Raw genomic sequence first — 26,137 nt, 5'->3', positions numbered from 1 at the left:
AACTAATAGGATATTGTGTATCTATTACATGTCAATAAAAACAAATTAAAAAAAAAACTTGAAGACAAAAAAGAAAAAGTGAAAAGCAAGTTAAAGATTTAAAGAAAATATTTTCGAGTTTATGCCTGATAATGGGTTTATATTTAGAACATGAGGAACTCATAACTCAGTAATAAAAAGGCAAACCTAATTTTTAAAGAAGTGGAAAGATTTGAATAAGCACATTACTAAAGATATGCAAGAGGCAAATAAGACATAAAAAGAATTTCAACATCTTTAGTCATTAGAGAAATGCAAATTAAAATCATAATGACTATGACTACACATTCATTAGAATGGCTAGAACTTAAAAGACTGAAAATACCAAGTGTTAATGAGGATGTGGAACAAATGGAACTTGGATTCATTATTGGCGGGAATGTAAAAATGATAGTTACTTTGGAAAACAGTTTGGCAATTTTTTATAAAATTAAATACACAGTTACTAAAAGACCTAACATTCCTACTCCTAGATATTTGCCCAAGAGAAATGAAAAACATGTCCATACAAAGACTTGTGCTCAAATGTTTACAGCAGCTTTATTCAAAATAGCCAAACCCAAATGAATATACAAATTACACTGTATCCATGCAATTAAATACTAGTCAGAAATAAGAAAGAACACAATGCTAACATATGCAGCAACACTGATCTCAAAGGGATTATGCTGAGTGAAAGAATCCAGCCACAAAAAGACTAGACTAAATTGTATTATTCCATTGATATGAAACTCTTGTTCCAAGTTCAAAAATCCTTTAAAAAGGGCTCTGATTCATCCAGCTGGAATCAGATGCCTTTCCCTGAATCAGGCAACCATGATGTGTTATGATTGACTAAACTTGGGTTAAGATGGCCTTCTCTGGGCCAGTCAGTGGGAGTGGAGAAATGCCCTATAAAAGAATATACCAGCTCCCATTTAAACCACATGATTAGAATAAAGGGAAGGAATATTTTTTTCAAAACAGTGGAAGGATTTTGTTGAGGGAAGACCAAAAAACAGATTGCTTCTAAGTCAATGGTTGGCTGCCTACACACATGCATGGTGCACACAGTCTCTTAGACATACTTCCATGCATAATACAGTGTCAAAATTGCTCCTCTCACCAATGGCTAAGTGTATGATGCAATCAAGTGATACACTAAAGTGATTCAAGAAGGTGTTTGGTTCTCTTACTCTCAAGAGGTCTTGGTTTACTGGCCAGAAAAAAAGATCTTTTAATGAAACCAAGTATCTGACCTTTTGTTCTCCAAGCGACTTCAGATGGGCTAGACTTTCTCTTGTGGCATCTTATAACCAAAAGCCAAAAGAAATAATTGGTATATTCTCTGATCTTAAAATTTTTCTCTGGATGTAGGATCACTGCCTCAGAGGAAAATATGGTGAATAAATCCATTTTAATGAGGGAGGAGTATTGAGAGCTTGTTGGGAAAGAAACCAAGAATTTTGATGTGGTGTGAGGTATCTGTGAGAAGTTGATATGAGTAGAAACATCTGGTGAAAAAGCAATTTAGATGATGATACTGGATTTGGAGTGGTTAGATCCATAGGAGTCATCCTCCATACCCTCAACATCTAATCCCTCACTAGGTCCTGCCTGTTTTATCCCCTAATTATCTCTGGAATCAGAGCACTTTTTTTTTTCTGTATATCAGTATCACTACCCAACTCTAAAGTCACCGTCATCTCTCCCCTTGACTCCATCCTACATCCTACACTCATCTCCTTCTTCCAATCCATCTTCATACTATAATGAGTGGACTTTTTAAACCGAAAATAAAATTCTGTCTTTCCCATGCTTAAAGGCCTCCATTGTCTTTCTGCCACTTTTAGGATAAAAATAAAATCCTAAGCATATGCCTCCAAGGACTCTGCTCTAGGATGTGCCCCAGCCCACCTCTCTTGCCTCATTTCCTACCATCCTTCTGCTACACTGCTTTCAGGGATCTACATTATTGCCCTCACCCCAGAGCCTTTGCATATACTCCTTCCTCTGCTGGCGTATTCTTGCGTAATTAATCATGTTCAGTCCTGAATAGAATTTGAGCACTGCTTTCTTGGAGAATGTTCTCTTGGTCAGATACCTTAGTAAATCATTCTTGTGGGGCAGTATGGCTTTCCTTCATTCAGTTTGATATTATGCCCTCACTGATGTGAAAACCCCCACTGGACTGTCAGCTCCATGAGGGCAGAGACCACCTCTGTTTTACTCACTACTACCAGCATGTAGAATGTACTTGGTGAATCATTTCCTCAGAAATGATTGGATGGATGGATGGTGGGAGGCAGAGCCATTTCCTGGAAGAGAATGTAAAAGTAAGAGTAGGACTGTAGTTTTGCTTTATTTTTTTTTTTTAATGAAAGAAAACAGACACAAAAAAATTTAAAAACCACTCTCAGATTATTTGGTTGTGGAGTAGTATGAAGACCTTTCCCAATGGATGGGGCAGTCAGATTGAAATAAGAGGATAAATAGCTTTGAGTTCACCATACGTAGTTCAAGTTGGGGCTAAGAGGTAGAATTTCAGGTTAGGAGAAATAAGTACAGAGAAATGACCTTTAGTTTTGGCACTGAAGACATTGCTCCTTTCTCTGGTAAATTGAATTTCTGCAGCCTGGGGAAGGCAGGACTCACACGAAAGGGAGTTTAATATGCGTGATCATTTCCTAGAGCTTAGAGAATAAGAGGAGAAAGGTGGGGCAACAAATAAAACTAAGAAATAGACAAAGGGTACATTTATATGAAGATATTTTTAAAGAACCTTGAGACCCACAGGAGTTCCTCAAGATGTTTATGTAATTGAATATAATTTATCTGGGGTTGAAAGAATAATAATCAAAACATTTTTACTTAAGTGCATCTGGAGGCATATGAAATTAGACTCTTGATGGTGGCCTATGATTGACTGTGTCCTCAGTGCTTTGTCCTCAGGCTGCAGACTGGAAATGTGTTTTAGAGAGTAGACATGGAGCACAAAATATTAAATGAACTTTACTATATTCGAAATGCCCAACAGTGTAACATCCTCCTTGTTTGGCAGGGAAAGGACTCAACATTTGGAAACTCAGCAGTGCATTAAGTATTTTAATAATCATTGTTGACACACAAAACATATGGCCTTTCAGAACTTATTGGGTCAAGTGTTGAAGTCTTCTTCTAGGTTTCTAAAATTATTTTACAAAATTTAAACAAAATAAGGCACATTTCAAAGTATATTAATTCACGAGCTTTATGTTATAGGCAACTGAAGTAAGTTTTCTTATAGGATGAAAGAATATCTACGTAAAGGAAAAAACAAAATCTACAGCCCCCCAAATTAATTTACATTTAATTAGAATATCTTGAGCCTCCCCATTAGCAGGCCAGTCTTGTGGATATCTTGTATTTATTGTTTTTACTCCTATTCATGCTCAGATATTCCCCGTCATCTGAGAAGCCTTTATTGTTCACCTGTTTATCATTTATATCAGTTATCTGTGGCCACAGAATGCTGTGAAATAAGCAACTCTAACATTCAGTATCTTTTTTAAATTAACACATAATGTATTATTTGCCCCCGGGGTACAGGTCTGTGAATCATCAGGCTTATGCACTTACTCTCCCCAATGCAAAGCACATACTCTCCCCAATGTCCATAACACAGTCACCCTATCCCTACCCCCCGACCCAGCAACCCTCATTTTGTTTCGTGAGATTGAGTTTCTTATGGTTTGTCTCCCTCCTGATCCCATCTTAACATTCAATATCTTAAGACAATAAGCATTTCTTATCACTCACAAGTCTGTGGGTTAGCAGAGCAATTCTGGTTTCTGCTAGGCTCACTCCTGAGTATGTGGTCAGCTACGGGGTAGGAAGGGCTTCTGCTCATTATGGGTGGCCTTCCTCACATGTCTGCCGGTCAGCTGGCCAAAGGCTAATCTGTTGGGACAACTGGGCTCCCCTCCTTGTGTCTCTTGCATGCACAAGACTCTCATAGCCCTCCAGCTGGTCAGCCCAGGCATATTCTCAGGATGGCCTGGGCATGTTCTCATGACCATCTCATAGAAGCAAGAAAGTGGAAACATGCTAGCTTTTCTTCCAAGCTTCCAGTTTCATCACATTTGTTAACATCTCACTGGCCAAAGCAAATCACATGCCAAGCCCCGAGTCAGCACAGTGGGAAGAGCCTACAAAGTTAAAGGGCAAAGGGTGGGGATACTGGGAGGCCAGTATTAGGGGCTTTAATGACATCAACTTACCCTCGTGCCCTACACCACCCCCAGCTTTAATCAGTCCCTTCACTGTACTACCTCTGTTCTGCAGTCTTAGTTTTATTGTATTTTTCCCATTGTATTATAATATAGTTGCTAATCTGTCTGTCTTCTCTAGAAGACTAGAGGGTCTTTATTCCTAAGTGCATTCATGCATAAGTATTTACTGACCCATTGCTTCATTCATTCATTCACTCATTCATTATTAGTTAATTTATTTACTGACCCAAGACTTATTCCTTTATAGAGGCCCCAGTGCCTAGTAGTAATGCTGACACCATAATAAGTGCTCACCAAATATGTGTTGAATGAATGCATATGTGAAAGTTCATACCCATATTCATCTTCCCCTTCAGAAGAAAAGGGTGAAGACAGATGCTCTCAGGATCCCAGCTGAGGAAGTCTTCCTGGTTTGAGCAACTGGTGAACCAGTGGGGGCTTGCAGTGAGGATCTCAAATGCTTTGAGACATCTTTTTCTTCACACTCTCCCATGTCTTCCCTCTAGAACTTGGGTTTTCAATTAGCAATAACCAAGCCTCAGATAAACCTCATTGGCTATGATACTGCCATTGCACAAAGCTGGACCTTGGGTCTTCTTTTTTGTGTCTCCTTAGTCCTCTCAAAGGAAGATAGAAAATCACTACTTTTAACTAATTCTAAATTCATTTTGTAGTCTGTGCCCCCAAGCATCTTTGCCCCTAGTTTTTCCACTTTACAGTGGGAAATAGTCGAGCTCTGGGATTTATTTAAGCTTATGGTGTGTAGTCAGTTTGGGAGCACCTAGATGGCTTCTATGCTCTGATTTTCCTGGCCATGTAGACCAGAAATTCAGAGGAATTCTAAGGAAATGTTTTATATAGCTACAGATACAAGACCTTATTCATATAGGATATTAATCCTATCAAAATGGTGTTAAATGCATTGGTTCATTGTTTTCCAATTCTATAGAATTGGGTTTCTGGGTAGAACATAATTTTGAGCTTCTTGATTTTCCAGTAGCCAGTGTAAGTTGCTTGAGAGGCAGAATAGTATGGCTTTGGAGTTAGGCAGGCTAATCTAGAATGGCAGCCTTGCTCATTAGTTACTTCCACAGATGAATCCTCTTACCCTCAGCAGTCAGAGACAGTAATAACAGAGGCTAAAAAAGAATGACTGGCATGTGGTGAGTGAATTGTATTAATTATTCAGTTGTATCAATTAGATTAATTGTGAATTGTATCTATTATTAAATTGCTTCAATTGTTAAATTGTTAAAAATGGTAACAACTATATCATTTGTCACTATTATTATATAATGCCCCATAATCTTGTAAACTGAATATTAGTATTATCAGTTTTATATCATATAAAAACTATTTTATATCAAATAATCTTCATGTTTATTTTTATTACAAAAATAAAATCTTCTCTAAAACAACTTTAAAGGTCATACTTAAAATGGTACTTGGGCATTTTACCTTTTGAAATGCCCTGGAAAATTTCTTCATTCAGTCACCAAATATATATTCAGAACCTGCTCTGTACCAGGTCACCAGGTGCCAATCATGCAATGGTGATCGAGGTAGACATCATCCTTGCCTCCTGGTAAAGAACTATCACTAATGAGTCAACATTATTCCTTGCAGTTACCTACCTGGTAACTACAACTGCATAAATTGTCTGAGGTAAAATGATATTTGGCTGGCTTTCCCTGGTTGAAATACAGTGTGGGGATGCTTCAGATTGGAGGAAGGAGAAATTGTGACTTTACCCTTTTTAATATAGCTATATTATTTTTAAGAGCTATTTTTTTTAAGATTTTATTTATTTACTTGACAGAGAGAAATCACAAGTAGATGGAGAGGCAGGCAGAGAGAGAGAGAGGGAAGCAGGCTCCCTGCTGAGCAGAGAGCCCGACGCGGGACTCGATCCCAGGACCCTGAGATCATGACCTGAGCCACAGGCAGCGGCTTAACCCACTGAGCCACCCAGGCGCCCCTAAGAGCTATTTTTAAAAGATGTATTTATTTTAGAGAGAGCGTGCACAAGCATGATGGGGGAAGGGAGGAAGGAAGGGAGAGGGACAAGCAGACTGCACTGAACATGGAGCCCAATGAGGGGCTCGATCCCACAACCCTGAGACCATGACCTGAAATGGAATCAAGAGTCTGAGGCTTAACCGACTGGGCCACCCAGGCACCCCTTAAAATCTTCCATTTTATTATCAAATAATGTATAGAATTGACATTTTTTTGAATCTTTTACTGACCTCACTCCATTTTGAACTATTGCATGGATGAGGGATGGGGGGAGAATTGCTTGTGTACATACTCAGTAATAAAAAGTTGAAAGTTTACCAGCTTTTTAGGCTGTGTTACATTTCTCTTATGTGGTATCCTCAGTTGGATCTTGGAACAGAAAAGACATCAGTGGAAAAGCTTGTCAAATCTGAATAAAAGTCTGTTGTTTAGATAATAGGAGTGTGTCAGTGTTGCTTTCTTATTTTTAACAAATGTACCATGTTATGTAAGATGCTAGCATTAGTGAAGCTGTTTGAAGAATATATGGGAAGTCAGCTTCAAAGAAATATAGGGAAACAACAATAGGGTGAAGGTTATTCCCTTGCCACCGTGCATGTTTCCAGACTTCTGCCCACTGCGGTCACTTAGTGAATGCTCTGAGAAGGAGGAATTTTAACTTTTGACTGACAAAAATTGGATGGCAAATCTACTGTAATATCATCCTTTGCAGAGCTGTTGTTTAAGTCCTTTGGTGGTAAAGAACGGATGTTGTAGGATCCTCTCACTTGCCTGAAATTTTCTAAGGTGTTTTCTTGTATGAGAGAGAGAAGCCCACTATGGGTCTTCCGTCACTGGCAAATTTTAACCACTTACGAGTCTAAGTGGTTCAAAAGTCCCCTTTTACTTTCATAGGTACAAACACAAGTACGCCTTGCCAAAAAAAGCTTTGACAAGTTGAAGATGGATGTATGTCAGAAAGTGGATCTTCTTGGAGCAAGCCGATGCAATCTGTTGTCTCATATGCTAGCAACATACCAGGTAAAAAAAAAAAAAAAAAGTGATGTTGGTTACGACAAACCAAGAATGTTATGAGGTTTAGGGGGACAGAAAGATGGTGTTGGAGCTTAAAGTATGGTTTAGGCATTATGAAGTTCTGAATGTCTTGCCCCCAATTTACTTTCTACACTTTTCCCTTCTATTAGACCGGCAGTGTGCTCAAACTGAGTATTAGCTCTTTCCTGTGCACACACTGCACTTTCTCACTTTCCTGCACTTACTTAGGTGGTTCTGTCTGCCTGAGTGCCTTTCCCTTCCATTGTACCTTTCCATAGTCCCCTCTGTTTGATGTTATCATTCTGAAAAAATTCAGAGGAGGCTTCAGAAAGCCGCCTCTGAATTAACTCCATCAGAAAGCCTCCTCTGAATTAACTCCATGTGTGGCTTCTATTTCCTGTGGCACCATCACTTACTCATGAGGTTGTCATAATTTAAGGAGCTATTAATTTTTGTCTCCTTTTAGCTTGAGTTCCTTTATGATTGTTCTCATATCCAACAACAGGGCTATTGGGTACCAACTGAGTATGGGAGGCTAGATCCTGGGTGTTGTAGGGAATGTAAAAAGTAATAAGACCAAATTCCCTGTCCTCAAGGAATTTAAAGTTTGAGAAGAAAATTAGAGGTAGGGATATACAGTCTGACTATATTTTTTCTGTATTTTAAGGAAAAAGCAGGTGTGAGTGCTAAGCGAAATAAGTTCTACACAATCCAGTGAGGGTTTGAAGAGGGACAAATTGAATCAGTGGAGGGATCACAAAAGCAGATTGGTCATGATCCCTGGGTTTTGGGGGATGAATCACACAGGACAAGTAAAAAAAAAAAAAAAAAAAAAAAAAAAACACAGAACAATGTCCCTAAATGGTGGAGCATTATTAGCCATGGGAGGCAGTCCTGGGGAGCCTGGGAAGCATTTAGTTTGGCTGAAATACAAGGTATAAGTAGGGGCATAATAGAAAACAAGACTTTAGAGATGAGCTGGAATCCTGTCTGGGAAGGCCTCAAAAGCCACAGATGGGCACCCTTCTCCAGGAGCCTATGGCTTAGAACTGGGTGTTCAAAACATTAACTGTTCTATCTTTCCTTACAGACCACTCTGCTTCATTTTTGGGAGAAAACTTCTCATACTATGGCAGCCATCCACGAGAGCTTCAAAGGTTACCAACCATATGAATTCACTACGCTAAAGGTATGAAAGCTAGAGAGGCCATTAGAAAATCTTATGAAAAGTAATATTTTGTTTACATCACAGTGTCCATGGCAGCCATCATCATTATGGCAACAGACTCCCAATGTCAAAGAAGAAACCATGCCCCCAGTATAGTCTTTTACTGCATCCGTATTCATCACAGCAATACAAAAACACAGCTGGAACCTCGGGTACATATTACTGGAAGGTCAATTGTGGGAACTGGTCCTGCTTCTTTAAATGACTTATATCGGGCTCTCTGCTCAGCAGGAAGCCTGCTCCCCCCTCTCTCTCTCTGTGCTTGCCTCTCTGCCTACTTGTGATCTCTCTGTCAAATAAATAATTTTTTTTTAAAATCTTTAAATGACTTATATGATGCTGTTAAACGGAAGTTTATACAAGTCTAGTATACTCTATTACTTTTTAATTATTAAATTCACATATGTTCACTTGGAAAAGGTATTTTCCTTTCCTCTGTTACTTCTGACAAATGTCATTTTATTCTGTGAGTATCATCTAATGCAGAATTAGATTTTTCCCATAGGACTACAGGAATATTTTCCAGTTGAAAAAGCAATGTTAAACTCAGTGATTTCTCAACTCAAAGGGGATATAAGCAAAATATCTGATTCTTAGGATTGCAGCTGAATGTGGAATCATTTTCATTGCTGAGGGAGAATGCATGTCAAGAAGAAAGTGACTTGGGTTCCCAAAGGATTTTGAGAATGAGAGAAAACTAAGTACTTTGTTGCTAGATCATACTTTTGGGGAAAAAAGACCAGGAAAGAACTTGTTAAAGATCACCTTGAAATTACCTTCCTTCTAATTTTTCAGGCAATTTGTAAATAAATCATCACCTTGCTTGAGAAAGCATTAAAAAGGTTTTATTTGTTTGTTTTTGTTTTTTGGTTGCTTTTTGTTTGCTTGCTTGCTCAAAACTTCTCTCTGATTTTGAGATGTTTATAATGTCACTGCATCTATAAACTACTAAGACAGAAATTTTAAGACCCTGGCCCTTTAAATGAAAGTCCCAAGAGGAACCCAAACTAGTTCACTCACCTTGAGATGCACCTGCCCTAACTCCAGGCAGGACATCTGGACAGTGAGGTTTGTTCTTCATAATCCTCCTGTCAGCTGGTCATTTGCTCATTTATTGGCACTCGCTGACATGCTGCATGGTAACCAGATTCAGAATGTGCCCCTTTTTTGCTGTCAGCTGGACTGTAAGCACTTGAAGGGAGGGACCTTTTCTTTCTTACGTATCCTCCTTTGTCAGGCCAAATGTTCTGTATCCAGTGAACGCAAAGCCTTTCTTTTCCCATCAGCAATATTACCATTGTTGGTAAGACTGTATTCCTTTACCATAATTTAGTACCACTTTCAGCACCTTAGGAAGCAGCTATCCTGACCAAGCCAGGTTGATTAAAATGATGTAAAAAGACTTACACTCTTCACATCTTATACAGGCCTGAACAGAATCCCATCACTCTTTGATAAGGCAGAGAGTTTTAAGTTTTAGGGTGGGTATTTGCATTCAGATTTTATTTTATAATAAATGCAATTTCAAAATTTGTCTTTTGAAAGACAACTGTACGTAACTCAAATAGCTAGGAGGAAGATGGCTTGACACCTTCTGCAAATACGATTTAAAAGAAGTTCAGGTTTGAGTTAATTGCATATAAAGTACAGTATGAAATTGAAGCTGTGCCACAAGCATGGAAGAATCCTTATGTGTCTCCCTGGCCTCCTGTGCCGAGGAAAATATGGCTCTTTAATTGTTGCCATGATATTTATCCTGCAGAGAGGATCAAGCTGATTATGTTAGAGGATTTCTGGGCAGAGCAGTTAGTGAAAGTTCGATGGCAATGGTTCAGGACATAATTACAAATATTTTGGGCATGTGACTATCCATTGCCTTTTACATCCCCAGAGTCTTCCTTAAATTATGGTTTAAATAACAGTTTATGGTTTAATTGTAATATAAACTCAGTAGAAATAATATATCTGTTAAAGTATAATATAATTATAGTAATATTATGAATGTTAAGTGTCCAGTAATCAACCAACTAGACTAGGCTGTTATTAGTTTTCTAGAATGCTAGTCATCTAGGCTTTTCAATGATGTTATATTAGAATCACAAGCTAGTCACTAATTATTTTCTTTATATGGACCTAAACCTATATAATAGAATCCTGTTATCACACAGCTCATTTTTGCATACATAGAGACGTATTACATATCATATTGTGTGTCATGAAACACAAAAATGAAAACCACTAATACTTTATCTATTGCCATCAAGCATGAAGATATTAAATGACTTAGCAACCTTTTGCACTAATATTTTTTAAACATGCCTTGTTTTTAAGAGATTTTGATTTGATTGAGAGTCATTTTCAATATATCATTTTCTTCTGAATGACACTATATATATATTGACAATGGATATTCTGAAATTTAGATGTTTTCACAATTTATTTGTTCTCTGGATTTACCTAAGCAAATCATCCCCAAAATGCTTCTGGGGCACCGGCTGGAAAGAAAACGTTGTCTTTGGAGAGGTTGGCCAAGCTCTGTTAATGAAAAGCAACCCATTTGTTTTCTTTGCTGCAGGGTGTATTCTGAGTGTTGGTAATTGTGCCACTGCAGCTGGATTTCCTGACTGTTAGTTTTATGCTTGATGAAGGATGATAATTAATGTGTTAAACACTAGATGTTTGGAGGGAAGAGTCTTTTGCTGCAGAATTACAGGGCTATAACTCATGCCCCAAAAGTTTAAAGTTTTATTTCTAATGAAGCTTTCTCTAGAAAATGTGTCATTCTTTCCCAAAATAATTTTATTGTAAAAATGAATTGAGTCTCCACCTCTTACAGCTTGAAAAATACCCAAGTGACTGTGTGGACATTTTGCGAATATTTTGTGGTAATGTTTTATGTGACTGCTATTGCTTTTTTACTCAGGCTTGAGGTAGTTCTATAAATTGTACCTTTATTGACATAATCCTTCATCATTTAAATTTTATGATTAATAGATTTTTGTAGCATCTTACCTTAATGGGAAATTTAGCATTGAAATTTAATATTCCAAATTTTTTTAATATTACCATTTTTTTATCTGAATGCAGCAAAGCTCAAATTTAAAGTGGAGAGAACCATCTTTTTAAAGTTGTTTCCTAATAAAAGAAGCAATGTTCTAATCTCATATTTTCAAACAGTAAATATTTAATTTCATTAAAATGCTATTAAACATAGGTATTTTGCATGGGTTATTATTAATATGTTAATTTTAGACTGATTCCAGATCATCTGAGAATGACTTTCACATGATGGAAATAGTCATGGAGCTAGGAATGGAATATTTCTAGCCATATCTCAAAAGTACTGCCACTTTTTTAAAGAAAGTAATTTAGACTATGAGTTTAAAGCATTTTTTTAAGAAAGCTAAATGAAATGCTGTCTGGAGGAAAACAGTGCCCTGTCTTAAATTACCAGCCCTCAGATGTGGTCATGTTTACCTCATCCTTCTATGATGCCGTTTACTTACACACTTCCCCAGAGATCCAAAACAGGCTTCAGAGAAAGCAAAACAAAAACAAAAAAGCAAAAGCAAAAGCAAAAAGAAAAGAAACCTCTCCAGAGTGGAGTTGGCTTTTCCCTGAAAAATCTAAAGTTCTGTTTGTATCAGTGCTCTTTTCTCCCCGATTATGTGGGTTGAGTTACTTGTCTTTCTGGAGAAGTGAGCCCTGGGGGCCCTTTGAAGAAATGGACACACCCACTGGGAGCTGCTTGAGGGGAAGGCACGTCCTCCTGTGTTTTTTTAAAAGAGATCAGAGCGCCTATATATAATGAAAACAGCCAGTAGTAAAATGGATTTCTGTGATGTGCCCCCATTCTAGTATTTTTAGCAGGAAAGACAGGTAGGTGTTTGACTCTGGATGCAAGATAAAGCAAAGTACGTAAGGTCAGAAGCCCTGCGGACAGCCAGACCTGGCTTAAACTTTGACTCATCACTTGCCAGCTCTGTGGCAGTGTTGGTGGCACCAGTGGTCCCACAGTGGCCCCACGGAGGGATGGGTTTATCAAGAATTCTGTAGTGGATCCAGAAGATAGCCATTGCCAGTGTCGATACGGATAGAGAGTTTTGTTGAGGTTGCCAGGTTCTGTAGCCTAGTATAAGTTACTTTCTTACTTACTGTTTTCACCCTGGATGATTAGTTTTGCAGTGAATTTCATAGGCAAGGCTGTGAACGGCAATGGGAGAGGTGTCACAGACCTCGCTCAGGATAACCTATTCCCTTCCTGACTGCCACAAATGCTCTGGCAGCCCCATTTTCAAAACTGTGCTTTGGCCCAGCAGGCCCAGGTCTGGGCTGAGAAAATTCCCCCAAGGATGGAAGAGGGCAGGGCAGGCCTGCAAGCAAAAAAGGAGGGAGGCTTCCCACCCTGCAACAGGGCTAATTCTTAAAAAATGCACTTTGGCTTTGCAACTGGCTTTTGCCCTGTGCCAGGATTTTAACTAAGGAAACCCGAATTTGAAAACCTAACTCTGGGCTTGTTCAAAAATAACCATTGAAACAGATGTGCCAATGTTCCCTCTCCTCTCTCTTGGGGTCTAGGACTTAGCACTGTTATAAGGAACATCATTCTGGAGACCAAAATGCTTTTAGTTTTCACAATTCAAAAACATCCGTCTCTAAATTTTGTTTTTCTCCAATTTGTATGCTTAACAGCCTTCTTCCACCCACCTCCACATTTCTCAGTTAATCACTTGAACATTTACCGACAAGCCACACTGCTCTGTAGTTACTTGCTTTGAAAATAAAGCCATAATAGTTTTTATGAAAATTGGGTAAATATCTCTGCAATGCTATTTTAGTTGCCAGTCCCAACATGGCAATTATTCATGGCGAGCATCCAGAATATCCTTGTAGACTTTCAAGTTTTCTCAGTGTCATTACTTTACACAGCATTTAGCAGAATGTTTTTTCCCCCTAAGCTGCTCCAGGCCAGATCATTGCAAAACTGAGATGCATCCAAGTCTATGGGAGAGGATGGGGTAGGGGGGCTGACCATGACCATAGCCACCACTGACGTCTGAGGGGGGCGAGCCAGAATGTGGCTCATCATCAGTTCGTCCATCCCTTGTGATGACTGGCCTTGGTTCTTCCAGGCAGCTGGGAGCTCAGGATCTCCTCGTAACGGTAAGGTTCCTCTCCATCCTCCACTTCTTCTTATTCCATTACTTTTACTCAAGTGGAAAGGAAAAATATTATCATTATGTGGGTAGTGACTTAATGCCAGAGACTCTGCTAAACGTGAGGTGAAGTAACGTCTCAGAGAATTTGTCCTGGTATGCGTGACTCTAATGTGCCAAGGTTGGATAATATAATTAATAATACTGCTAGGTTCAGCATGAACATATAGAAAGTACATGTATTTTATCCTCAAATAACCTTGAGAAGTTGGGTCTACTTGGGTAACCCCCACACACCATCTTTCAAATGAAGAAACCGAAGCTCAGGGATGCCTGGGTGGCTTGGTTGGTTGGACGACTGCCTTCAGCTCAGGTCATGATCCCAGAGTTCCGAGATCGAGTTCCGCATCGGGCTCCCAGCTCCACGGGGAGTCTGCTTCTCTCTCTGACCTTCTCCTCGCTCATGTTCTCTCTCACTGTCTCTCTCTCAAATAAATAAATTAAATCTTAAAAAAAAAAAAAAAGAAAAGAAATCAAAGCTCAGAAAGGTCTAGTCATCTGCCCAAGACCACATGCCCAGCATGCGATAGTCTGGGAACAGGGATGCTCATGCCTTTCCCACTCTGAGACATGTCATTTCTTCTGGGGGGGGGGGTGCTTCCAGCTGAGAGGCAAGGAGGGCAGGAGAAGGCACAAGTGCCACCTTTAAAAAAGTCCAGTTGTAAACTTTCATTTGAAAGGTTTGCACATAGGTGAAAAACATTATCTGTATGTCAGTCCCTCAGATACCTAGGAACCTAGGACCCTTCTTTTAGAGTTTGGAATGGAGTCTCCTTGATCTCCCTGGGCACTTCTTACGAAGGAGTTCAGTTCTTGGCTCGGCTATTCGATACTATTTCTTAACTAGCTGTAGAATTTTGAAGACCTGGAATCAAATATTGCTTCTGCCTCTTCATGGTTGAATGACCTTAAGCAAGTTACTTCGCCTGAGTCTCCATTTCGTATCAGGAAACCAGGAACTGTGAGATGTGTAAACATGGAGTGCAGTACCTAACACAAGAGGAGACCTTAAAGACATCTAATTCCTTTTAGGCCTTTAAAAATTGTTGATAAGAAAGCACAGTTTGATTGCTCACTATGAACTTGATACTGTGCAGAAGTATTATCTCCGTTAATCCTCAGCATTCCAAGGAAGGTATACTTGTCACTAACTCCATTGTTCTAAAGGGTGAACAGAAGTCCCCAAGGGGTGAAGAACCTTTTCCATGCCACAGCACTACTTGATCTATGTTCCTAGTGCATCTCTTTCCAGGACACCATGATGCCTTCCCAGTAACAACTTTCCATCGTATTTTAAAGAACAAGATAATATATCTTATTTATGATTGTGTTTATTTTTCTCTAATCTTTTGTTCTACAGTACAATTCAAGATATTTTCTGGTCCTAGATTAGCAATGCTCCTTGCATAGTATCTTTATAGATACATAACTGTGTGGGTGGGGAGGTCAGGGACATGCTAAATGGCCATGAATTGTGTGTGTCATACACATCATCACGGCCTCTGCTTTTTATTCCTCATGTGCTACCAATTATATAAACACAAACATACACACACCCAACTGACTTCACCGTCTTTTAACCATGCCTCGCTATTTTCAGCACTTCCATTTCCTTTTATAGACAATCATTTGGCACCTTCATATGCATACAACATAATTAATGGAAAGTAGCCTAAGAAAATTAAATGTCGTAATTAAAGATTAGAAAAAATGTTACTTGATCGTCAAGGCTAAACTTAAACTTAGGTCATTGTATTAGGGTTGGCTGCTAGCCTTTTGTCTGTAAAATTTGTTTTGCTGAGTAGTTTTGCTTTCATTCAGATGAATGTTGCTGTTGCTTTTATTTTCCTAATACAGGAAGTAGTAACTCCCATTATTATATTAAGCTGTTTCCTTTCTAAGACACTTTTGCAAGCTCCGTCTGCGCATTTCCTCTGTCACGCTGATCTTATATATTGTGTGTGTGCTTCCTGAAACCATTTAAGCATTGATGGAAACTATTAGCATGTCAGTGCAGCCTTAAACAGAGAAAGGTTACTTAGTCTAAAGACATTCTTTCCTCTGTTCAAAACCTTTCAGTCTTGTATGATGCTGTATTGCTGCTAATATGTAGTGATTTTCACAAGCAGTTTTAATGAAGAACCTGGTGGGTTTGGGATTTAGAAACAGTATTTTGACGTTTCGTTTCTGGACGTGGATTTGAATGTGGCTGCCATCAGCCACTGATTCAAAATAGTTCCATCTGATGCCTGTCCAGTCTATGCAGTCAGCCGGGCCTCTTAGGTTCATTTTGCCTGAGCAGGTGTTCGTGTCACACAGAAAATGCTGTCACCCCTGCCTTTGGCAGATGCTGTAGGGTTAAGTGTTTTCAGCTGAGTTGTGGACTTTAAAATATTATGAAGAATTCACCTCCACCATGACCCCCACTTGGACGTTTTCTCCAAACTTTGGAGAAAGCACTGGTTCACCATGTAGAATATCCTGTATCAGACAGTCACACCCAGGAACGATTTGTTGAAAGAGGAAAGTGGACATGATTTATCCTCTATGGTGATTCTAAGTGCCTCTAAGTTTATTATCTGTATCATTTGACATCTTTGTAAGAAACAAATTCCATATATATTGTGAGGGTTTTTTCCCCCTTACTGAATAGAGGAGTATTCAGTTTGATCTAAAACTCTTTCTTGCTTCAAAAGACGCCACTTGAAAATGTCCTAAAATTGACTGTGGTGATGGTTGCACAACTCTGTGTCTATACCAAAAACCACTGAATCATATACTTTAGATGGGTGAATTCTATAGTACACGAATTTTATTATATCTCAATAAAGCTAATGATAGATTCCCCACATAAGATTCCCCTTAGCTCAGAATTCTAGCATTTCATAAATAAGCACTGGTGCTCAGGGTTAATTTTACTTGTGGTTCTTTAAGCCTTTTCCTATTTTTCCCCTGAGACTTTGACTTTTTAGCTAAATAGCTATAATTTTTAACCTTAAAGTTTAACCCTAGGTACATTAATTTATCAATCAACAAGAACATATTTAGCACCTCTCTTGAGTAGCAATAGCCACATTGTTATAGGGACAATGGTAATAGCAGGCAGAGAGGAGAAAATGTAACAGGAATTATTAATAATAAAGTAGCAATTGGAACTGTAGCCATTCTCTTGGTGAAGCACAATAGTGACTTAACTGTGATTGTGGTGACAGGGAGCCAACAATTGAGTCCCTGCTAATGGCCCAACAGGGAAGGGGTTGAAAAGAAGGAAGGAGTGGTTTACATTACAAAAGGATTGTCTGAGAGCTGCTGGAGTGTGGTTATGAGGGGAGGTCGGGCTGGAGACAGAAGGGATGATAACCATGGAGCTGTCAAGGGCATCTCAGGGGCTTAGGCAAGCGCTATGGCAGCTAGACACAGCCAGCCGAGAGCAGACATGTCCCAGCCCTGCCTAGTGCTGACTGAGAAAAAGGAAATGCAATGAGAAGATAATTGAGCAAACCAGGAGGCCTGGACAAAGCGTCACAGAATTGAAAAGTGCATCTTGGGGCCATCAGAACCTCAGCCGAAAATACTCCCGGCTTCACTTTGAGCAGGGTTGGACCACTCTTTGGGGAAGGGTGTGTGTTTGTGTGTGTGTGTGTGTGTGTGTATAAAATGCTGTGATTGGCAGATCAATTGAAAAGAGTAAGTCTTTGACATCTGTTGAACTTCTCCTTTGTATATTTCCAAAATACACATATACACATGCCTAGCTTTTACCAGATGCTTTGGGGTGTATGATTTTAAAAAAGAACATCTAAACTACATATTCCAGTTGCCTTGTTTGTTGTTCCAGTTCTGTCCTTTATCACATTCCCCCCTCCAGCTGATAATCATGGGTCCCATTTAGTGGTCATGTGTTGGAGAGATGTAAAGGGCAAAATAATATGATGAAGGCAGTGGGGCATCATGTCAAATATTGTTGAATGTGAGTAAAGAAAAGTTGTCCCTGTGTGACCCCTGCTGACCTCTGTATCTTGATCTACTAAGACTTGTACTCTTACCCACTACATTATAATTTTGTTCCTCGACCAAGTCAAGCTATTCCTTCCTTCAGGCCTTTGTCCGCAGGCCTCCATTTCTCCCTGAGCCGCACATGGATGGCTCCTGCATGTCATCTGACTTCAGCTGAAATGTCACTTCCAAGAAAGGATGTTCTTGCTAACTGAAGTAGTGACCCAGTCACTTTGCATCCCCCATATTAATTCCCTGCCTAGATTCATCACGGACTAGTAATTCTGTCTGTCTTGTTCACTATGGTATCTCCAGCACCCAAAACAGCACCTGACTCCTGGTAAATGCTCTCAAACTATTTGTCAACTGAGTATACTAATCTAAATGTCCAGAAATAGTCATTACCAATGGCAATGCTTTTGGGATGTCCTTTATGCAAGAAAAAGCTTCAGAACTCCAATCATAGCACATATATTCAGTGAAAAAACCTTGGCCCTATGTTAGAAAAACGGTGAATGAATGTATATTTAATTTGATATTGAATGTTTATGATATATAAAATCTTTTTTATATTCTTTACTCTGATGAGGAATGTTTTTTTATTATGAAATACCAACACATAATGCTTAAGAAGACATCTATATGCAATGATTCCAATTATATATAAGTAGTATGAATATGAAAAACCAGAAAGGAAATATATATAAATAATAACTAATTTGGGGGGGGGGAATCAAATTACGAATAGTTTTTTTCTTTTTAGTTTTCCAAGCATTCTACATGTGGTTCTATTATTTTTCTAATGTAAAAAATGTTTTTTAAGAAGGAAAACATAATTCAGAATAGATATAATCAAATATGAATAAGACTGTAAATGCACTTTGAAGATGGAAGGACTTTCTTGAATTTGGTGTGCTTAGTGAATGAAGCTTTAAGGAAGATACCAGTAATGGATCTGAGCTTTGCAAAGACTGATCACAATTTTGAGGGTGGACACATAGAACTTTTTTGGGTAAAGAAACAGAATGAACAAAGGTGGGAAGGGAGCAATTAGCACATAGAAGGTGATGAGGAGATAGGTCTATATGAATGGAAAGCTCCCATTTGGAAGCCAGTGGGAGGCAATCTGGGAGAGTAAGATAAGATCACATTTTAGAAGACCTTTCAAATCAGGCAGACAGGTTTAGACTAGAAGTGGAAAAAAATAAGGAACTACTACGGGTTCTCTAGAAAAATGGTAACATGATTACTTGGGTGTTCTAGGGAATTTATTCTGTATAAAGTGTGAGACAGAGCATAACACCAGGGTCCACCTGGCATCCATAACCGGCACCACTATCCATCCTAGCAAAAGCTCTGCAGACTCTGTCTCCAAATTATCTCCATCCAGCCTGCATCTAGACATCATGAATCTGTCAGAGTTGGTGTAGGAAACGTGCTTGTCACCTTCTGTGTGTGGGTCACACTAGAGAAGAGAAAGATGGGGAAGGGGAAGGAGGATGAGACAGGAAGGCTCAAAGGACAGATTTTAAAGGTTCTATGAATAAGCAGTATGAGTGTCTTGAGATGTTTCTTGTGTAATTTGTAGGTTTATGGCTTAATTAGGACCACAAGTAGAGGTCTCTTTTTATAACTCATTATTCAGTTATAATGGAAATTTTTGCTTTTTCAGGCTTTGCCATTGGTGTGCAGTTTTTAGGCACTGGATTTTTAAAAAGTCTTTCCTTAAATATTTGATAAAACTTGAGAACAGTAACTCCAAGAAATTATGTTCCAGAAACAGATTCCCACCCATTTTTAATCTACATGATTCGGATGCACCTGCTGTGTCCACTCGTGGGAGTTAACTTGTCAGAATATGTTAAGCCACTATTCTGTATTTTTTTTTCCTTAAAAAAGGGTGTTGTTTTCTCTTATTTTTTCAGAAGCTGTTTTTAGATTATAAAATCGCAAACAAAATTAAAAATAAAATGAAATTGTCTCATCTTTGGGGGAGAAAAGCTTCTACTCTGTCAGTGTGTGGGCTGTAAGCAGAACAGAATGTTTATCTTGCTGCATGTTGAAGATGGAAAATAAAGTTAGCAATAGCCAAAAGGCCTTCTTCTGAATAACTTACCACGAAGCGGAAAGCATAAATCTAGTGGCAAAACAATTCTCCTTTATAGGCTAGTATTTCTTGGACAGGTCTGAGAACATTTAAATTTTCTGTCTACTTGATAGGATCAAGATAACCTCCCCTAACCTTAACTTAAAGGTTTGGTTTCTGGACCACAGGCAATTGAGTTTTTTAAATTGATCTTTTTTTTTTCTTTTTTTCCTTTTCATTATCATGATCAAGAGCTTACAAGACCCTATGAAAAAACTGATTGAGAAAGAAGAAAGGAAGAAGATCACCCAGCAGGAAAGTGCAGAGGCCACCGTGGAGGAACCCAGGCAGTAAGTCCCGGCGGCTTCTCTAGGCAAAATCTTTATTTCCACGTAAAGAGCAGCACAGTCCTCACTGACCAGATCTGCTGGGGTCTCAAACACAAGCAAATTGCTTTATTTCTCACTTCTCTGGGTTGATGTATTAAGATGAAGCCCAGGCTTGCCCTGTACATATTACTGCTTGGCCAGGACTCATCCCAATAGGAGACCGTTTCTGAGATTTTAGAAGGAGCACACTTGTGAGGAGTTGACTGGGACAAGAAAAGGCACACATCTCCAGTGCTCTCTGGCTCTCCATGAAGTGGCCTCAGCCTCAGCGTTCTGCTCTCTCAGGCTTCTGGACCCAATCTGGTCCTTTTGTTACCATCATTTACAAAATCCTGTCCCAGATAAGAAATCCCCTGGCTTTTCTCTCACAGAAGGGAATAACCTATGAGATTGCCTCTTGAGATACTGAGTACTAAGGTGTCATCATACAAAAGCGTTGGGTTCTGACATTTTGTTTCCTTACTGTTCAGACCTTCTGTTTTTTCCTCTGTGAAGCAGAGAGCAGTTTTGAGTGCAGGAAGTGACTGCTCCATCTCCATTTCTTGCCACTTTTACATACGGAGACAAATTTCTCAACGTCTGTGGTGTATGATGTGTCCTGACCTCGTTCAGCAAGGAGGTTTCAGCGTGAATCTTTTCCTATTGAGATATCAGGGCTTGCAGGAATAGGGTTAATCTTGAACTGGCTGACCTAGAAAAGTAGACTGCCTTCCCCCAACTTGGGATTCTTTCTCCACACAAAAAAATTTAGATGATAATTGTGTGGTAAAACTGGTTTGTATTTTAACTGTGTTTCTAAAGTTTCAAATATATATTTTGGTCCCACAGAAGTGTTTGCACCCAGTATTAGCCTTTTTAATTTTATTTATTTATTATTTAATTTTTTAGTGGAGGGAGGGGCAGAGAGAAAGTGAGAGAAAGAAAATCTCAAGCAGACTCCCCACTGAGCATGGAGCTCCATGCATGAGATCCTGAGATCATGACCCAAGCTGAAATCAAGAGACATATTGAATCTTAACCAACTGAGCCACCCAGGCACCGCAAGCCTTTTTAATTTTAAAGCAAATACTAGAAAATTCCTTTAATATAAAACAAAGACAAGTTTTCACTGTAAGAACAGCTATAGAATATGATCTGAAACTAATGCAATTGACTGTTTTGGGGGGAAGCACTTTAATGTATTCCTGGTATAAGAGTAATGCTTATTAGTACCCTTTAGTGAGCACCTACTGTGTACTAAGTACAATGTCAGGTGCTTTATTGTATGTTATCTCTACTCATTCTCACAACAGCCCTTTGTGTAATCAATGCCAGCATTTCCTCGTTGTTTAAATGATGGTAGTGAGGCTCAGAAGAAGTTAAGGGGCTGCCCAACTTCTGATGCAGTAAGAGGCAGGACCTGGAATGAGTGCTGGTACCTTCCTTTCACCATATGTCTCACTGTAATCAAAATAAAGTATTAACTTTTACTTAAAAAGGAGACACCCAAGATTGTCTTGATTAGTTTTCCTTAATTTCAGGTTTCTCCATTATTTTAGTACTTTATTTTTAAAAGCTCAAAAAGTGGGGCGCCTGGGTGGCTCAGTGGGTTAAGGCCTCTGCCTTCAGCTCAGGTCATGATGCCAGGGTCCTGGGATTGAGCCCCACATAAGGCTCTCTGCTCAGCAGGGAACCTGCTTTCCACCCCTTCTCTCTGCCTGCCCCTCTCTGCATACTTGTGATCTCTGTCTGTCAGATAAATAAATAAAATCTTTTTTAAAAATAAATAATTAGGGGCACCTGGGTGGCTCAGTGGGTTAAGCCGCTGCCTTCGGCTCAGGTCATGATCTCAGGGTCCTGGGGTCGAGTCCGCATCGGGCTCTCTGCTCAGCGGGGAGCCTGCTTCCTCCTCTCTCTCTGCCTGCCTCTCTGCCTACTTGTGATCTCTCTCTGTCAAATAAATAAATAAAACCTTTAAAATAAATAAATAAATAGATAGATAGATAGATAATTAGGGGCGCCTGGGTGGCTCAGTGGGTTAGGCCACTGCCTTCAGCTCAGGTCATGATCTCGGGCTCCTGGGATCGAGTCCCGCATCAGGCTCTCTGCTCAGCAGGGAGCCTGCTTCCTCCTCTCTCTCTGCCTGCCTCTCTACTGCTTGTGATCTCTCTCTGTCAAATAAATAAATTTAAAAAATAAATAAAATTAATTAATTAATTAATTTTTTTAAAAAAGCTCAAGAAGTGTAATCCAGTAACTAAATACAAAATGGAAATTTAACAAGTTGGTTTTTTGTTTTGTTTTTTTTCAAAAACAGTAGGTAAAGGTGCTTTAGAGGGAGGTTCAAAGATACCAGCTGAGTCTCAGGGTGGTGATGTATCTCTGCGTGATATTAACCACTATGGTGAGAGTTCAGTAGGCGACAGTCTTCTGGATTTGAGACTGATCCTGCTTTTCAGCCTTAGGTAATTTCATTAACCTCCTGAGGTTTCCTCTCTTATAACAGCAGGAATCAGAATAAACACCCATTTGCCCATCAATTTTTTAACTACGTTTTTAAAAGCTACAACTGTACAGTATCTATTTTAGTTATACTACCTGCTCATCTAGATATTTGCAGAATATATGACTTATGATGAAATCAAACTCAGTTATTAAGGTGCTACTAACCAACCTTAGCAGAGGAGAAAGCCAGCAAATGTATTTCTTCTTAAAAAAATGAATAATATGGGGGCACCTGGGTGGCTCAGTGGGTTAAAGCCTCTGCCTTCGGCTCAGGTCATGATCTCAGGTCCTGGGAAGGAGCCCAGCATTGGTGGGGGGGGGGGGCTCTACTCAGCAGGGAGCCTGCTTCCTCCTCTCTCTCTCTCTCTCTCTCTGCCTGCCTCTCTGACTACTTGTGATCTGTCTGTCAAATAAATAATTAAATAATCTTTAAAAAAATGAATAGCATGTAAATGACTCCGTGTTTATGTGTGTGTGCATGTATTAAAGTGCAGTTATAGTATACAGAATATCTGGCTTTATCATAAATACAAAATTTTCAGAACTAGATTACTAAACTTTTTTTTTTTTTTTCCAATTTTAAGGTTAATTTCATTAGAGGATGAAAACCAGCACAAGGAGTCTTCTGGTTTTAAGAGTAAGTTTTGATTTTTATTTAGAACTGCTTCTGAAATGCTACTGCTCGGCAACCAATTCGTTTTCTTTTTCGGCAGATTCCTCCTAGGCCTTTCTTCTTTTCCAATTGAAAAAATTCTATATTAATTTGCTTTTTTTCTTTCTCTCTTTCTTTCTTTTTTGTTTTTTTAACCATTTCGGTTTTGTATTTTCAAGTATCAATGATACTGACGATATCGTGTTATTGAGAGAACGTTTTATATTGTGAGCCAGAAAATAGCACCATTAGTCACTCCAGCAGCAGCCTGTCAGAGGAGCATCCAAAATGGAGAATGAACAGAGAGCGATTTCTTTTACAACAGATGATAACACTTCTGCTATTGCCATTACTACTTCTAACTGCCATTTGGGCTGTAAAGATAGTTTTAATAAGATTACATGATCAGATTGGGTGAGTCGGTTTCCAGTGTGTTGTGGGTTGGGGGTTGGTCTTTGTTGAGAACAGATGGGGAGAGCTCAGACAGGGCTCTTGCTGGTGCTTCCTGGGTCTGCTCTGTCATGAGTAACATCAGCTCCCTGGAGTGTGCTGACCCCCCGATGGTCGGGAAGGCGATCAGAACGTCAGGAGATGATGCGATGTGCCGTGAAAGGTTTGTCAGCTATTCCTGGCTCCTGCCATGACAGCCAGTTCTGTCACTGGTTGTTCTCGTAATGGAATAGAGGGTCCAGTAAAACATGGTAGGACTAAGGTGATGTAATGCTGAGCTTTTCACTGGGACTTGAATCTTCAGGGGTGCAAGGGAAAGCTTTATAGGTAGTGCAGAGAGAACTGAAATTACCCCAACCCTCTGCTCAGCCTGGCCCTCTGGGGGCCATATCCTACTCTGCCTCACTCCACCCTTTGCTGTGGCAGCCCTTCCAGGAGATAATAGGAGGCAAAGCAGACCCTGGGACTTCCTTTCTCTTCTAGTCTTTTCCTCCACCCTCTACCTTCCTTCTGTCTTTCTCCCACTTGCCCAACAATTTGCTTCACCTACTTTATTCTTCCATTTTACTGCTTCCTTTGCTTCTCTCTCATCTACCTTTCAAAAGAAAGCAAAAACCTCTCCCCATCTGCCTCTTTAACTTGCCTTCATGTCATCATTTCCTACATGTACACCCTCACTTACTCACATATTTGCTCATTTGTTCAATAGATATTGATTTCAAAATTTTGTTTATTTGAGAGAGAGAGCGCGCACATGAGCAGGGGGAGGGGCAGAGGGAGAGGGAAAGAGAGAATCTCAGGCAGACCTTCACTGAGCACAAAGCCAATAATGCAGGGCTTGGTCTCACAAGAGACTATGACCTGAGCCAAAACGGAGAGCCGGACACTTAACCAGCTGAGCCACCCAGAGGCCCCTGTTCCACAGTTATGTGTTGAGTGCTGCCTGTGTGGCAGGCACAGCAGTAGGCGCTGGGTGTACACAGTAGTACATCAGATGTATTCTGACCCTTCCCATGACAGGGTTCACAGAACAGGAAGCAGGTGGAAATCTAATAATTTGCACAAGTAATTGGGCAACTCTAACTTTGATAAGAGCTGCGAGGGTCCTGGGCATGTGCGATAGGAGACCCCACCTGTTTAAGGGGCTCACAGGTCTGGCTAAGTCAAGTGCTGTTGCAGGAGCTATCAAAGTAAAATGAACAGCCTATGAGCCAGGGAGGACCAGGAGAAAGTCAGAAGGACACTGTTCTAGAGCATGAGACAGGGAGCAAGTGGCAGAAGACGACAGAAAAGGAAGCCAACCTGATGTTGGCCATATAAGAGCTCTCTGAGTGTATTGATCCCCATCTCCAGCCTCACTATCTTTTGGGTGTTGACAGCATGAATTATGTTGTGGGAATCTAGAAGTATTATAGTTTTGAGGGAAAATGTAAACTCCAGTTTATTACATTTGTTTTCTCAAGTTACATGTCAATATAAATCATGTCTTTATATGAAAGAACCAAATTTTTTCTTTCTTTGTGTAGTGTGTTCACTTGTTTGTGGTATTTGCATAATATTTTGAGATTGCAAATGTTGATCACCTTGTTTTAGGTATACATAGAACAGAATCCACCATAATGAAGTGTCATCTGTCTTTTATTTTGTGACCTGCAGAAAGTCTAACGTACGTGTGTGCAAACCCGAGGTTGTTTTTTTTTTTTTTTTAATTTTTTTATTCATCTAGGAGAGAGAGAGAAGATGAGTAAGGGGGAAGGGTCAAAGGGAGAGGGAGAAGCAGACTCCCCAATGAGCAAGGAGCCCGACGCAGGGCTAGATCTTAGAACCCCAGGATCATGACCTGTACCAAAGGCAGATACTTAACTGACTCAGCCGCCCCAAGCAAACCAAGTTCTAGGACTGTTGTATTGTGTTGTATACACACACACACACACACACACACACACACGTGCGCGCATATACACAGACACATACTTGATTACTTAGAGTGGTTTTTAGTTTACAGAAAATTGAGCAGAAGGTACAAAGATCTCCTTATATCCCCTATCCCTACATATGCATTATCAACATCCCCTACCAGGGTAATACATTTCTTATAATCGATGAACCAACACTGACCTATCATCGCCACTCATCGTTAACATTAGGGTACACTCTTGGTGCTATGCATTTTATGGGTTTTGACAAATGTATAATGACAGGTATTCATCACTAGAGTATTATACAGAATAGTTTCACTGTCATAAAATCCTCTGTGTCGTCTTGCCCATCTCTCCCTTCCTCCAAACACTGA

General features: G+C 39.6%; 1 protein-coding gene and 1 pseudogene across 10 annotated transcripts in view; one reads left to right on the top strand and one right to left on the bottom strand.

Annotated features, from left to right (window-relative positions):
• Nucleotides 1–26,137, top strand: part of ICA1 (islet cell autoantigen 1) — a 144,449-nt gene that overhangs the window by 95,607 nt on the left and 22,705 nt on the right. For all 10 annotated transcript variants that reach the window (XM_044246102.1, XM_044246105.1, XM_044246101.1 and 7 more), the window contains 4 exons: nucleotides 7,203–7,328; nucleotides 8,434–8,532; nucleotides 20,122–20,219; nucleotides 23,327–23,379. In XM_044246102.1, the coding sequence (XP_044102037.1) occupies nucleotides 7,203–7,328; nucleotides 8,434–8,532; nucleotides 20,122–20,219; nucleotides 23,327–23,379 (376 nt within the window). The remainder of the gene's footprint in view (nucleotides 1–7,202; nucleotides 7,329–8,433; nucleotides 8,533–20,121; nucleotides 20,220–23,326; nucleotides 23,380–26,137) is intronic.
• On the bottom strand, nucleotides 4,790–4,871 carry LOC122905681 (annotated as a pseudogene).

Source organism: Neovison vison, chromosome 4 (genome assembly GCF_020171115.1).
Source record: "Neovison vison isolate M4711 chromosome 4, ASM_NN_V1, whole genome shotgun sequence".
NCBI classification, from domain to species: domain Eukaryota; kingdom Metazoa; phylum Chordata; class Mammalia; order Carnivora; family Mustelidae; genus Neogale; species Neogale vison.
The sequence above is the reverse complement of the archived record's forward strand: the minus strand, read 5'-3'. Positions and strand labels throughout refer to the sequence as shown.